Source organism: Palaemon carinicauda, chromosome 31, assembly GCF_036898095.1.
Source record: "Palaemon carinicauda isolate YSFRI2023 chromosome 31, ASM3689809v2, whole genome shotgun sequence".
NCBI classification, from domain to species: domain Eukaryota; kingdom Metazoa; phylum Arthropoda; class Malacostraca; order Decapoda; family Palaemonidae; genus Palaemon; species Palaemon carinicauda.
The window spans coordinates 1,707,391-1,720,398 of record NC_090755.1 but is presented as its reverse complement, the minus strand read 5'-3'; the positions used below and the strand labels follow the sequence as shown (position 1 = coordinate 1,720,398).

The window sequence follows — 13,008 nt, the reverse complement described above, 5'->3', positions numbered from 1 at the left end:
AAAGTAAAGTGAAGCACTCACTGTGTGTGTAAGGGGGAGTTAGCGGAGGGGTAGTAAACCCTCGTTAAAATTCTTATGGCTCGTCATTTCAGCTACGCCGAAGTAATTACCCCATGTAAATAGCGTGGTTTGTATTTCAGTTACGGAACAAAAGGGCAATCAGGTACAAAACCCGACGCCGAGGCTAGCTGGACTCGAAGTGCTCAGGCTTCCTCGATCGAAAAAGCTAAAAAATTATTCCCCAAAGGAATCCAAATCATTTACAGCTAAAACAAACTACAAAGAGAGGTAGGTACTCAACTTAGACAAAGAAGAGGAAGTCATCATACGAAGAAAATCTTCAAAATAAGCTGAGAAAGAGCGCACAACAAAAATTAGAACAGTAGCGAGAAACTGCAAACAAAGAAATGGAGCGCCAGGGTCGTATGGTAGCACCGAAAGGTTGAAACAAACTCCTTCAGTTGCGCATGCAACCTCATCAATACAAAACCTAGGTTATTGCCGCAAATATGTTTACAGCCTAACACTTGCGGCCGCCACATGTTTAGTGAAACGTAATCCTCCAGAAGTTACTTTCCCGGGCTTGTTTTCCCTACGGGATGGAGAACTCTTCAGAGCACTCACACAAGGGCTAGTGGGACATCCTCTTGCAAGATTTTATTTTCACAAGCCTTTAGTCACAATGGGATAGTGTCAGCTTCTGCTTACGTTTATCCAAGATAGCAAGCAAGTATTCACTTAGGGAACAATTGTCCCACCCACAAGGTAGACAGGCAAACAATCAATACCGACGTAGGTTTGATAGCTGTGCTTGTTGCATGTACATTTTGCGGGCGCATACATGCTTACGAACATGGTAACAATGCTACAGCTAGTTGACTAACAATTTCTTTGGGCAATGAAGTTGCGATTCGTTGCATATGCATTATTCCTGCAAGCAGGGTCACGTTCATTTTCGAACATTTACGGGAGGCAAAGAAGCGCTGATGAGCAAAAACTCTATGGTGTTGTTACACACAAACAAACAAGGAGATACTTCTCACAGCACTTCTACCAATTAATAGTGGAATCCTCAGAGGGATGGAAAACATCCCAGTAACCTTTTAGCCCACTTCCTCCTGGGCAAAAAGAATAGGCTAGAGGACAATCTGAGCATGACTCAGCTAGCAGGCTCTGAATGGTCTCTGAGACGACAGTTAGCCAACAAAGTTTGACTTTGAGAAGCTCGCCGACAATCGACTTGTTTGTGTTGTCCCTCTACCGGATCTTCCGGTGTACTGTTCGCCAGTACCGGACCCCCAGGCAATCTAGCCAGACGCCTTCAACATCTGTGGGACAGGACAGACATCTACACGTTCCCCTCCTTCTGCATAGAAAGGAGGTAACTAAACAAAGGCAGGGCATGGCAAGATTTCTCGATGACCCTAGTAACTCAGGTGTGGCAATATACAGAATGGTTCCCAGACCTTCTACATTTGCTCACAGCGGCACCATGAAAGCTCCCTTAACTTCCCGATCTACTCGGACAACCACGTGGAGACCTTCCATCAAGCGATTCCATCACTTCAACCTTCACGCCTGGAGGTTATTCGGCAACTCCGCAGAAAGAAAGGCTTTCGAGACTGGGGACAAAAGAATAGCACGATACCTCCGGGGAAACATGTTTTAGTATATCAGGCAAAGTGGACCATCCCCCTCAGTGCCACTATACCAACAATAACGGAGATCTGGTTGTTACTCGGAGAAAAACTTTGTTCAGTATCGGCAATGAAAGGCTATCATTCGGCCTTAAGCCTCCTCAATGGAATGGTCTCTCCTCATATAGAATTTCAGCGCATCTGTACTCATTCGTAACTAGACCACCTGCTAAGAAAGTACAGTAGTGGAAATACTAAGTTCACTGAAAGGAGGAGCACTGTCTTCATTAAGCATCAGATCATATCTTGACCCGGAAGACGGTCTTTCCCCTACCTCTGGTTTCAGCACAGAAAGTCAACTAGCTACATGGTCTGCCCTATGACATCACCCTTTCAAGGAGATGGGAGCAGGTGACACTCGGTTTTGTCTCAGTGTCATAGCCAAGACTCAAAATTTGGCAGAACCAGATCCTAGAATCATGCCCTCCCAGATTGAGTCTCCCCATTCTGTATAATAGATGACCCAGACCGACTGTTACTCTGCACTGTGAGGGTAAGGAGGAAATTCTTAAAAAGAACCTCTAGAGCCTGCCTACAGATCAGCAATTTCTTGGTGAGCACACGGAGTACAAAGGACTCTACTTCCTTCAGGATTAGACAGGATATCAAGAGAGCCATGCAACTAGTCGTCATTCCCGCACTCATAAAGTCAGGGGTGTAAGCACATTCCTGCCATTCAAAATAATTTCTCTGTGATGAAGAAGTTACAAGCGGGCGTGTGGGAACGGTAAACAACAGCCACCAGCCGCTACCTGAAAGACATAACCCACATGAACCTGGATACATTTACCTAAGGTCCTGTGGTTGCCGCACTAAAAGTGGTCAATAACACCTCAGCTCCCTTGTAGGACAAGTGGGATTTGGTCGAGGGCAGATGTTACCCGCAAGTAAGTCTAGGATGAATGGGGTGAGTGACTGGCTACTTCCTATTTCCTCCTCCCCTCTCGTGGGGTTCAGCATCTGAGGAACTCAGCAAGGTGACCTCCTCTGACTGCAGGTGGGTACCATGCCCGAGGTGAAGTTGGGCAATATCCAGGTTAAGTAAGGAGTTGGCTCCAAAATTACACTTACCTGGTCAAGTCATAAGTGCTAATTTTACACCTAGCATGGATTGCCCAGCCCGTCATCCTAAAGGACCACAAGGTGTGATGGTGCCCTCTAAACAGCTTGGAGGAAGCACAGTATCACCTATGGACAGTCTCCAGCCAGTTGGTTTTAGGACTTCACCCACCATGGAGTAGGCTAAATCTCCTACATAAAGACCATAAGGTTTGTATAAAGTGCTAGAACAAATGGCCAATTTATAAAATAATTTGTATTTTTCCTAACTATACAAACCTGTACTGGTCCCGCCATCACCTTCCCCCGGAAGTCCTGCTGCAATTGCAAAGTGACGGTTGTCTACTAATGCAGGTGTGAGCGGGGTGGTTGGTCTACCCCACCTATCCCCTCTGCTAAATATCGGAAGGTAATTACACCTCGCAAAAGCTTTAACGGCTGGTTTCAGCTATCACCGAAATAATACTCCTATGTATAGGGTTCCATGTATGTAAAGTTAGGAAAAAATAAGAAGTATTCTAAATTTGCCATTTTAATACAGTATTAACCCTCTGGTGATCTCAGCTCTAGCAAAATCACTGTCAAGTTCATGACTTATAAGCTCTTTTACAGCGAGCAACAATGTCATGTGTTAATCAACTTACGTTGACATTTTGTAGTAATTAACAAAGATAAAAAAAAAATTGCACCAAAAAGCTGTTTAAATTTTCAATGTAGCTACATGAACATTATACTGTATCATCGGATCTTCAAAAGACTAAGCTCTTACGTATTTTAATTATCATATGGATAATGACAGGTTAGGGTAGAAATCACAATTTTCAAAGCAATTAGTATTTGCCCTAGCTATGTAAACCAGAGTTCTTTAGGTACAAAATATGTTTTCAGCAAGACTTAGAGGGCCTTTGAATTGTTTTAATGAGCAGTTAAGCAACAAATCAGAGCAAGGGCGAGAAGCCCCAACCCTTAACTGTCAAAGTCTCTTCATTTCCAACCTTTCAGCTCAGGACTATGAGGAGTGATTGAGTGATTGAGGTGGCAAGCACAATCTTAAAGATTCAGATTTATTTAGCTAGGAAAAATATAAATTACTTTAAAAATTTGTTCATATGAGAATACAAACCTTCATCCTTTAGCTGGGAAGACACTGCATGGTGGGTGAGAAATCCCCTTCAACTAAACTGGTAGGTTATTTTTCTTCCCTGGAAATGTCAATCTAACTGGCCCCTTATGGGAGCGAACAACATTACTCCAGCAAACTTACATCTGTCTATCATTTGGATGAAAAGGCTGATAGAGCCTGGTCTGTCCAAAAGATTGGTACATCATAAAAGGAGGGACCCGTTCCCCCGAAGGGGATAGCAGTACGGATTATATCTTGGATATTACGATGACAGGGTTGATGTACAGTATACTCCACCATCTTCCCCCTCGTCTGGGGAGGATGGAGAACTTCTCTAGGTTCTAAAGAATGGAGCTCAGAGGTGTACTTTACCAGCATCAAGCCAGATCCTGCGAATAACACTTTGAAAGTTTCACCCCTAAGCAAGGAGCAAGAAGAATGGAGGTGAAGAGCCAGTCATTCTGCCTCCACTCCAGATTTACATCCACGCGTTCCCATTGACAAGACGCTTACTATCCTATAAATTATTTGGCTACATCACTAATTGAGTAGACTCCACAACAACAAGCACACAGGCTCAAGGAAATTGTGCTCATGTAGAATAATGGCTGTGAAGTTAGTCTGCTGCACACACCAACCTTCAACACCCGACCAACTGCAGGAATCCTCTTAAAGGTAAAGGTGGGTCTACCTAATGAATTTGTGTGCTCGTCCTAGCTGGTACCTAGATTCTCTCATCAGTCCAAGTGTTTACCATTCCAAGTATATACATTACAAATTGACTCACAAAGTCTAATGGAAATAGTGTTATAGATCCCTCTTTCTCGGTTCTGTTTGTGCTAAGGAAGAATCGCCAACACTCAGGTCTGAGGAGTTGGGTCTTTTCAGATAGCACTCAGAGCTCTCACAGGGCACAAAAGCCCTTTTTCTATGTGCCAATCCATGTTTAACATAGAGATGGGATGGAGAAATGATCAGACATGGAATTGTGCCCCGCAGAGGCCTTTTCAAAGGCTTGGATGAGGTATCGAGAACAGCAAAACTTAGAAACCACTCCCGAGTATAGACATCTCCTATTAGGCTACTCTTATGAGCAAGAGAGGTCTACCCCCTTCCATCAAAAGACTATGCTCAAGTCTGGGCGATAATGTTGACGGCTGCTGCAGAGAGGAGCTTCTCTCAGCCAGGAATAAGAGAAACTCCATGATCTGGTCTAGATATCATCTGACTTCAGAAGCAATCTTTATATATAAATCCTAAAGGATGGCCCACTTTCCCTGAGAGAGGGCTAAGGGAGTTCCCTGGGGACCTCAGCAAGGCAGAACAGGAAACCAATGGGCATAAGGCCATTTGGGAGCTCCCCCAAAAAACACCCAAGTCCAACAGTAATCCCATATGTTAGATTAGCCAACAAACAAGGCTTGAACAGATAAAGGGCGCAACCATCCATGTTTAGACATATATCGCAAACATGTTGATCCCTGGAGAACCCCCCTAAATATGATGCCTCTCCATTACTCTGGAATGTAGGAACCACTCCAACTCTACAGTACAACCGTCCCTCAACGTAATAAGTGTATCCGCTAGTCTATTCCAATTGCTTGGAATGTGATTCGCTGACAACTCTCCAGCATATAATACCGTACCTTCCAGAAATGCATCTGCTTTGTCAGTTTGCATCTACAGATATGCCACTACAGTGGTGATGTCACAAAAACCAACCAGATGCCTCCTCCATGTTATTGGAAAGCGTGCATTGCTAGAAAGGCTGCTAATCCCAGGGTAGCGATGCATAGATGCTTCTTCTGACCACACAGGTGAGACGAAACTGCCATTATGTCATGTGCCCCTCCCCCTCTTTTAACACATCTGAGCACAGCTCCATGTCACAAGGCAAAGAGTCAAGTGAAACTCCCATATGAGGGTTCCTTGTTAGTGAAAGTGCAAGATCGACCCACGCCTTCAGTCATACTAGCACGAGGAGGGATGGCGATCCATGAAAACTAACCAGTGATGCTAGATACATTACTTGAAAAGATCTCTGGTCAAGGCATTCACTTGAGGAATGAGCTTCTCCAGAGGATAGGTGGCTAAGGAAATTCTGCCTGCGCCGTGGTAGTTGTGTTTGACAGAACAGAAGTGCTACCCCCTTGACTTGCTGATGTGATTGTCTAACTAACCAAATCTCACTATTACAAGCATAACCAAGTGCTTCTACCTCTACTTGGTTAAGAGATTCGACTTTTCCTCAATTATCATGATCCCCTGATAATGACAAAAACGTTAAGTCGAGCTTGGTCCCGTAGCTACTGCCCAAGAAGGAGGCCAGGACCATCCACACGAGAGATATATTTCCAGTCGTATCCCTTGTTAGTGTGTTAGTGCTCCAAAGTTACTACCAAGATGAATATCTGAATGAACACCTGAGAGCAGTAGTCAGTTCAGAACCCATTGAACTAAACTGGTATATCGAACCGCAGAGGGAGAAGGGAGGCACTAATCATGGACTGATGCATGGGTACTAAGATAGCCATCTTTTAGATCCACTAAAAGCAAGAAGTCTTCCTCAAATGGAATTTGCTGAGCATGTTCTACATCAATATCACTCTACCTTTGTCCACACGGAAAGGGTACTCTGAGGTGTTGCAGGAATGGAGGAGTACTCTATTAGCAAAAGAGAAAGAAGAGGGACCAAGGGCTGAAGATGGTAGTGAGTAACCCTCATGAGGGACTCACTCTACCCAAGGCTCAGCCCACGTCTATGTTGGTTTGCCTGAACCCACGAAAAGTAATCCTCCTATTCTAGGACGTAACAAAAAAAATGGGGGGGAGGGAGGCTAGCAAAGCGTAGCCATCTTCTTTCTTTCTTCTGCTGTCCAACTGCATGTAAGAAACAAGTTGGACAACTTGAATGAGCTGCATGCCCTGGTTCCTTCCAGGAACTTGCTGGTAGTTCTGCCAGGGTCTAGGAAAGGCCCGGAGGCCTTCACAGCACTCACAAATATGCAAACGGGCATACAACAGAAAAACTAACCAGGGATTGCCGGCCTACAACAGGTTGCTCCGGAAAGTCATCTTCTCCCCAAAGTTCAACTGTTCTGTCCTAATCAGGGGACTGAAGGTGGAAGGGAAGGCCAGCAACTGGGGAAAAGATTCCTGGTACTGAACAATGCAGAAACGAAAGGAGTACTCATACTCTTCCTTCTGCTGGACAGGGAGGAGGGATGGACCCTGGCTCGTGCCCCAAAGATCCCTCTACCCCTAACTCTTGGTTTCAGAGTGCATGTGTGTGCAATGAAGCCTATGAATGGTACCATACCATCCTCTCAACTCGCTCCTCCGATGTATCGCAAATTGTGGGAGGAGCAGGCGTCCTAAGTTCTGGAAGAAATTAGGATGGAGAATGCTGAAGCTTCTCCATTAACCAGACGTTAAAAAGGGTGCTGGTTCCCAATTCCTGGCCTCCTCCTAACTGACTAGTCAGGGAACCCGTTCCACGACATCAAGGGAGGTGGCTCTCAGTCAATGGATGAGATACAGGATCACAGCCCCACCCATGAGCATAGATACCAGGGGGCTAACACACAGAGCCATTTCCCAAGGTAGCCAGGGAACCCAAGTCATGCTACTGGGCTTGCGGCTCGGGGCTAAGCCATGGAGCCACTACCCCAGGCCTGAAATGGGGTCCAAACTACCTGTCTCATCTGGATACCAAGGTAGCCGTGGGAGGGGGACCAGGACCAGCCACAAGGCATGAGACTGTAACACTGGGCCACAGCCCAGGCCCCATGGATGGGAGGAGGAAACATGAGGCCAACAGCAGACAACCTGGCCAATAGGATAGACAGGGATCCGAGCAGTGGCCCTGTGGAGCCAAGGCTTGAGGCCGTGACTGCTTGCCAGAACAAAAGAGCATGGAGATAATGTTAAATTACAAGTGAAGCGAGCCGCAGCAGAACAAAGACCAATTAAACTAAGTGATTTCGTCAATCAAACGACGCAAAAGTACTAGGCCACGAGGCTAACACACCAAGCGCAACACGTACCGCTTGCCAGAACAAAGGAGCATGGATATAACAATAAATTGCGAGCAAAGCGAACCAAGGATGCGCAAAGAGCAATAAGTGATTTAATAGATTAAATACGTGTCAGTGTTTTGATTGTTTTTGATGACATTATCTAATGGGGAGCCTTTGTATATCAGTGGACATTAACTAACCTAAACTTTCCTACCTAACCTACAAGCCAAGTCCTTACCTACTTATCTCACGGCCCCTTGCGACCCCCCCTTACACTGGCATATTCTAAATTTGACATATTAATACATACAGGTGGCCGCTATCGTACATACACCCCCTATAATTTTCCTTAGTTTTCTTCAACTAACTTGTGAATCACTATTATGTAAACGAGGTATTTCCTAAATATTCCCCACATTATTGGCATTAGAAAGCATTTCGTTGGCAGCCATTTAAAACCTCTTATTATTTATGGGAGGGAGATAAGAAACTAACTCGGTACCCATGACAATGTTAGGCAATTGGTTATATGGACTTCCGCGCCTCTTGTTCTGACAAATTGTATAAGTAAATTACTTGGACACGTACAGTACGCAAATAAGCAGACTATAAAGCTCTCTTTTACCATACCGAATTGGGGGGATCTTCATCTGCACACTCCCCTTGCTCTTCTCCTTCGGTTTTCCACCATTCTTCTTTTTCCGATTCTTTTGTTTCTTTTTCTTATTATTAAGCTGTTGTTCGTTCATTCTTTCTTTAATTCTTGTGTCAAATCAAACAACGCTGAAGATTCACTCTCAGAGTTTGTTTGCGTCTTTCCCGGATGAACTTATCAATGTTGCCATCAACAATTTTCAATTCCAAATTCCCGCTAGCCAGAACCCTAAAAACCGCTAGATTTGGGCTTGGACCCGCTAGATTTACAGATTGGACATTCTACAGAGCTTAAAAAACACATCACTAAGCTGTATGTATCTTACGTGTGTGTGTAAAATAATATATAATTCATACACCTGTATTTACATATATATCTATCTATCAAAGTACACACATATATAATGCTCATGAATATTGCCATTTGATGTTGAAAAAAGATGAGAGTAAATTTTAAATAGAACTCCATACCTAAATTCCGGGGGTAGTACCAAGACAAATATTGCAAATCTCGCCAATTCCTTAAATGGGTTACTATTCGACGAATCTCTATACTTAAAAACTTCATTCCAGAACGTAACAATTTGACCAACTTCGTCCCATTTGATTGAAGTTAGGTCCTTCCACTGGTTATCAATAACCGTAATTTCAGAAGGGGAAACTTTTAATAGATCCATTAATGGAATCGGAGAACCTTTGACAACACTTACAGCATTTTTAACAGATAGCAACGACATGTAGGCTACTGAAGAATCTGAACATTATCTGGTAACCTCTGAATACCTGTAGCCTATACTTGTCACGATAGTCAACCTTAACTAACAAAGACTGGTTTGCATGGGTCCGATTACACTAGAGATTGGCCAACGTTGGTTGGCAGGGATAAAACAAACTTTCTGTTAGAATCATGAGTGATACCTCTATGGTATGTTTGTAGGTAATTTTGTGGCAACTGGTACTTGGAAATACAAGCATCGAGTATCGAAAATTCTACTGCAATTTGATTTTTGTGAATTGGATTGGAATAACATAAGTAATGAGAACATATTTAGGAAAAAAATCCAGAAAACCGCTAAAAACTTTCATACAATGCTAAAACTTCCCGCTAGGCGCTAAAGTGGGCTAAACTCATTTTCTTCCCGCTAAATTGAAGCAAAAAGATCCAGATCTCGCGGGAAAACCGCTAAAATTGCAACACTGGAAGTAATGTGCCATCTGCACGAATGAATTTTCCTTTATAACAGCACCTCCTTCGCTTTCCTCTTTATTCTATTTTTCTGAATTTTCAAACTTTTTCGAAATTTGGTTTAAATATTTCCCTTTTCTCTATTCCTTCCTCTATTATGAAAATATTTCCAGTTATTTTCTTGTGTTCTTCATATGGCTGCTGCCATTTTCATTTATCTACGTCCAGGTTCTGAAAGTTTGTTCGAGTTTTATACATAACCGAGTAGGCTATATCATGAAACATTTCTTCCACTTGATCGTCTTGTTTTTCTCTTATCTTCAAAAATCTTTCTTCTTTTATCTTTTTCTCTCATTATTTCATATCTATTCCTCTAATTTTGGCCTCGATCTCTTTCCTTCAAATCCTCCAAAAAAAAATCTTGTCCATATCTTCCACCCCTCTCTTTGTAGGCCTACTGCTTCGTATAATGGGGCCCCTCAAATTTTTATACGGTATGTGATCTTTAATAAAGTTATCCAATATAACATTCCAGGCAATGCCACATTTTCCCATTACGAGGGTCTATTCCGTATCATTCTATTATAATGAAGTAGGTTAAATTTTTCAGCTTTACTGTTTCTTCCATCATTTTCTTCTTTTGCTTCTTTAACATGTTTTTTTTTCTCTACGCCTATCTCTTGAGTATTCTAAGTTTTCAGTTGCGTTTATACACTATATCTTTCGGTGTGCGTTTCCTTTAGCTTCAACAGTTTTTGTTATTGTAAGGACAACGACCTACAACGCTTGTAGACCATTGTCTGATAACATATATAAAAAATGCAAATCTTAATTACTTCGTTTTCAAAAAAAAAAAATCTTGCTGATTCGCTAATTATTCTGTCCGTGATTATTCTATTAAATTAAGTTTCCAACATCCTCTTCTACTTCATAAACACCGTTGATTTCCGTAGACATACTGTATCTAATGCATTGGAGTTGTTATATTCTTCAACACTTTCTAAATTTTCCATCTTCATCGAGTCACATGCCTGTTTCAGGTCTCCTTAAATTACTATAGAATTTTCCTTTCTCTGTAAATTTCTTCAACAAAATATTGTAGGTAGTAGGTTAGCCTGGGCACCAACCACCTGTTGAGATACTATAGCTAGAGAGTTATGGGGTCCTTTGACTGGCCAGGCAGTACTACATTGCATCGTTCTCTCTGGCTATGGGTCATTTTAGGTAGTAGGTTAGCCAGGGCACCAGCCACCTGTTAAGATACTATAGCTAGAGAGTTATGGGGTCCTTTGACTGGCCATGCAGTACTACATTGCATCGTTCTCTTTTCCTTTTACCTGCACATACACCGAATAGTCTGGCATATTCCTTAATCATTTTCCTCTGTCCTCGTGCACCTGACAACACATATTACAATTCTTCTTCTCTCAGGGGGTTAACGAAGGCATTGTAATTGTTCAGTGGCCATTTTCCTCTTGGTAAGGGTAGAAGAGACTCTTCAGCTATGGTAAGCAGCTCTTCTAAGAGAAGGACACTCCAAAATCAAACCATTGTTGTCTAGTCTTGGCTAATGCCATAGACTCTGTACCATGGTCTTCCACTGTCTTGGGTTAGAGTTCTCTTGCCTGAGGCTTACACTCGGACACACTATTCTAACTTATTTCTCTTCCTCTTGTTTTTATTGATTTTTTTTTTATGGTATATAGAGGAAATATTTATTTAAATGTTACAGTTAAAACATTTTATTTTTTATTTTTTCATTTCCTCACGAGGCTATTTTCCCTGTTGTAGACCTGGGCTTATGTCATAGTGCTTTTCCAACTAGGGTTGTAGCTTAGCAAGAAATAATAATAATAATAATAATAATAATAATAATAATAATAATAATAATAATAATAATAATAATAATAATAATAATAATAATAATGAGCTAACTTCATCTCTTCTTTTTTTACACCCGGCTTGTGTTTCCTTCACTTCCATATTATTGTTAAAAGCTATGCTACAACCCTACTTGTAAATGCAAGATGCTTCAAGCCCAAGGAGTCCAACAGGGAAAAATAGCCCAGTGAGAAAAGGAAATAAGGAAACAGTATGGTGTGCCTGAGTGATCCCTCAAGCAAAAGAACTAACACAAGACATTGTTAGACTATTGAATTTAGGGTATAATTTTTAGAAATTATTTGTATTAACAAAGATTACTCAAGAGAGAAATTGAATACAAAAATGAGTAAAAACTACTCCGAAATGAGTAGATTTTACTCATGTAAATCCGACATAAAATGAGTATGAAAATGTTGAGGCTGATAATGATGCAGATATTTCAGTTTGAGTTGGCTATAAGTATCTTTAGGGAGCAGATAATTATATTTTGTTAGGTAGAAAACCATATTATGAATGAATATGCAGCATAACTATTGCACTGCAATTTTTCATTTGCTACTTTCCTCTTGGCAAGGGTAAAGACTTTAGCTATGGTGAGCAGTTCTTCTAGAAGGACACTCCAAATCAAACCATTGTTCTCTAATTTTGAGTAGTGACATTGCCTCCGTATAATGGTCTTCCACCGTCTTGGATTAGAGTTCTCTTGCTTGAGGCTACATTTGGGTAAACTAAAGTCCATTTCTTTTAGCGATGCATATTTGCACCGACTCGCGGCAGTGCCCTTTTAGCTCGGAAAAGTTTCCTGATCGCTGATTGGTTAGAATTATCTCGTCCAACCAATCAGCGATCAGGAAACTTTTCCGAGCTAAAAGGGCACCGCTGCGAGTCGGTGCAAATCTGCATCGCTAAAAGAAATGGACTATAATTCATCTTATTTCCCTTCCTCTTGTTTATTTGAAGTTTTTATAGTTTATATATAAAAGAACTAATTAAAGGCTTGTTACTTTTCTTGAAATGTTTTATTTTGACTGTTCATTATTTCTCTCCTTTTTCTTAAAATATGTTATATTGATTGTTCATTCCTTCTCTTGTAATTTATTTATTTCGTTGTTCTTTTCTTCACTGGGCTATATTTTCCTTTTTTTGGAACCCTGCTTTTCCAACTAGGGTTGTATCTTTGCTTATAACAACAACAACAACAACAACAACAAATAATAATAATAATAATAATAAATAATAAATAATAATAATAAATAATAATAATAATAATAATAATAATACAGACACCTACTAAAAACCGAAAAAAAAGATAAAAGGCTAACAACACTTACATACGTCGTGACCTCGGAAGATAGATTCTTCTTCGTCTTTCAGCCACTTCATATT

At 41.5% G+C, this 13,008-nt stretch overlaps 1 protein-coding gene across 2 annotated transcripts in view; it reads right to left on the bottom strand.

Annotated features, from left to right (window-relative positions):
* The window catches only part of LOC137624232 (uncharacterized), a 421,277-nt gene that overhangs the window by 220,042 nt on the left and 188,227 nt on the right, over window positions 1–13,008 (bottom strand). Inside the window, exon 3 of one of the 2 annotated variants that reach the window (XM_068354740.1) lies at window positions 12,954–13,008. This exon is cut by the window's right edge and continues 22 nt beyond it. In XM_068354740.1, coding sequence (XP_068210841.1) covers window positions 12,954–12,955 — 2 coding nt within the window. In that variant the 5' untranslated portion in view covers window positions 12,956–13,008. Of the gene's footprint in view, window positions 1–8,528; window positions 8,737–12,953 lie in introns of those variants that run through there. The other variant, XM_068354739.1, reaches the window with a different exon arrangement.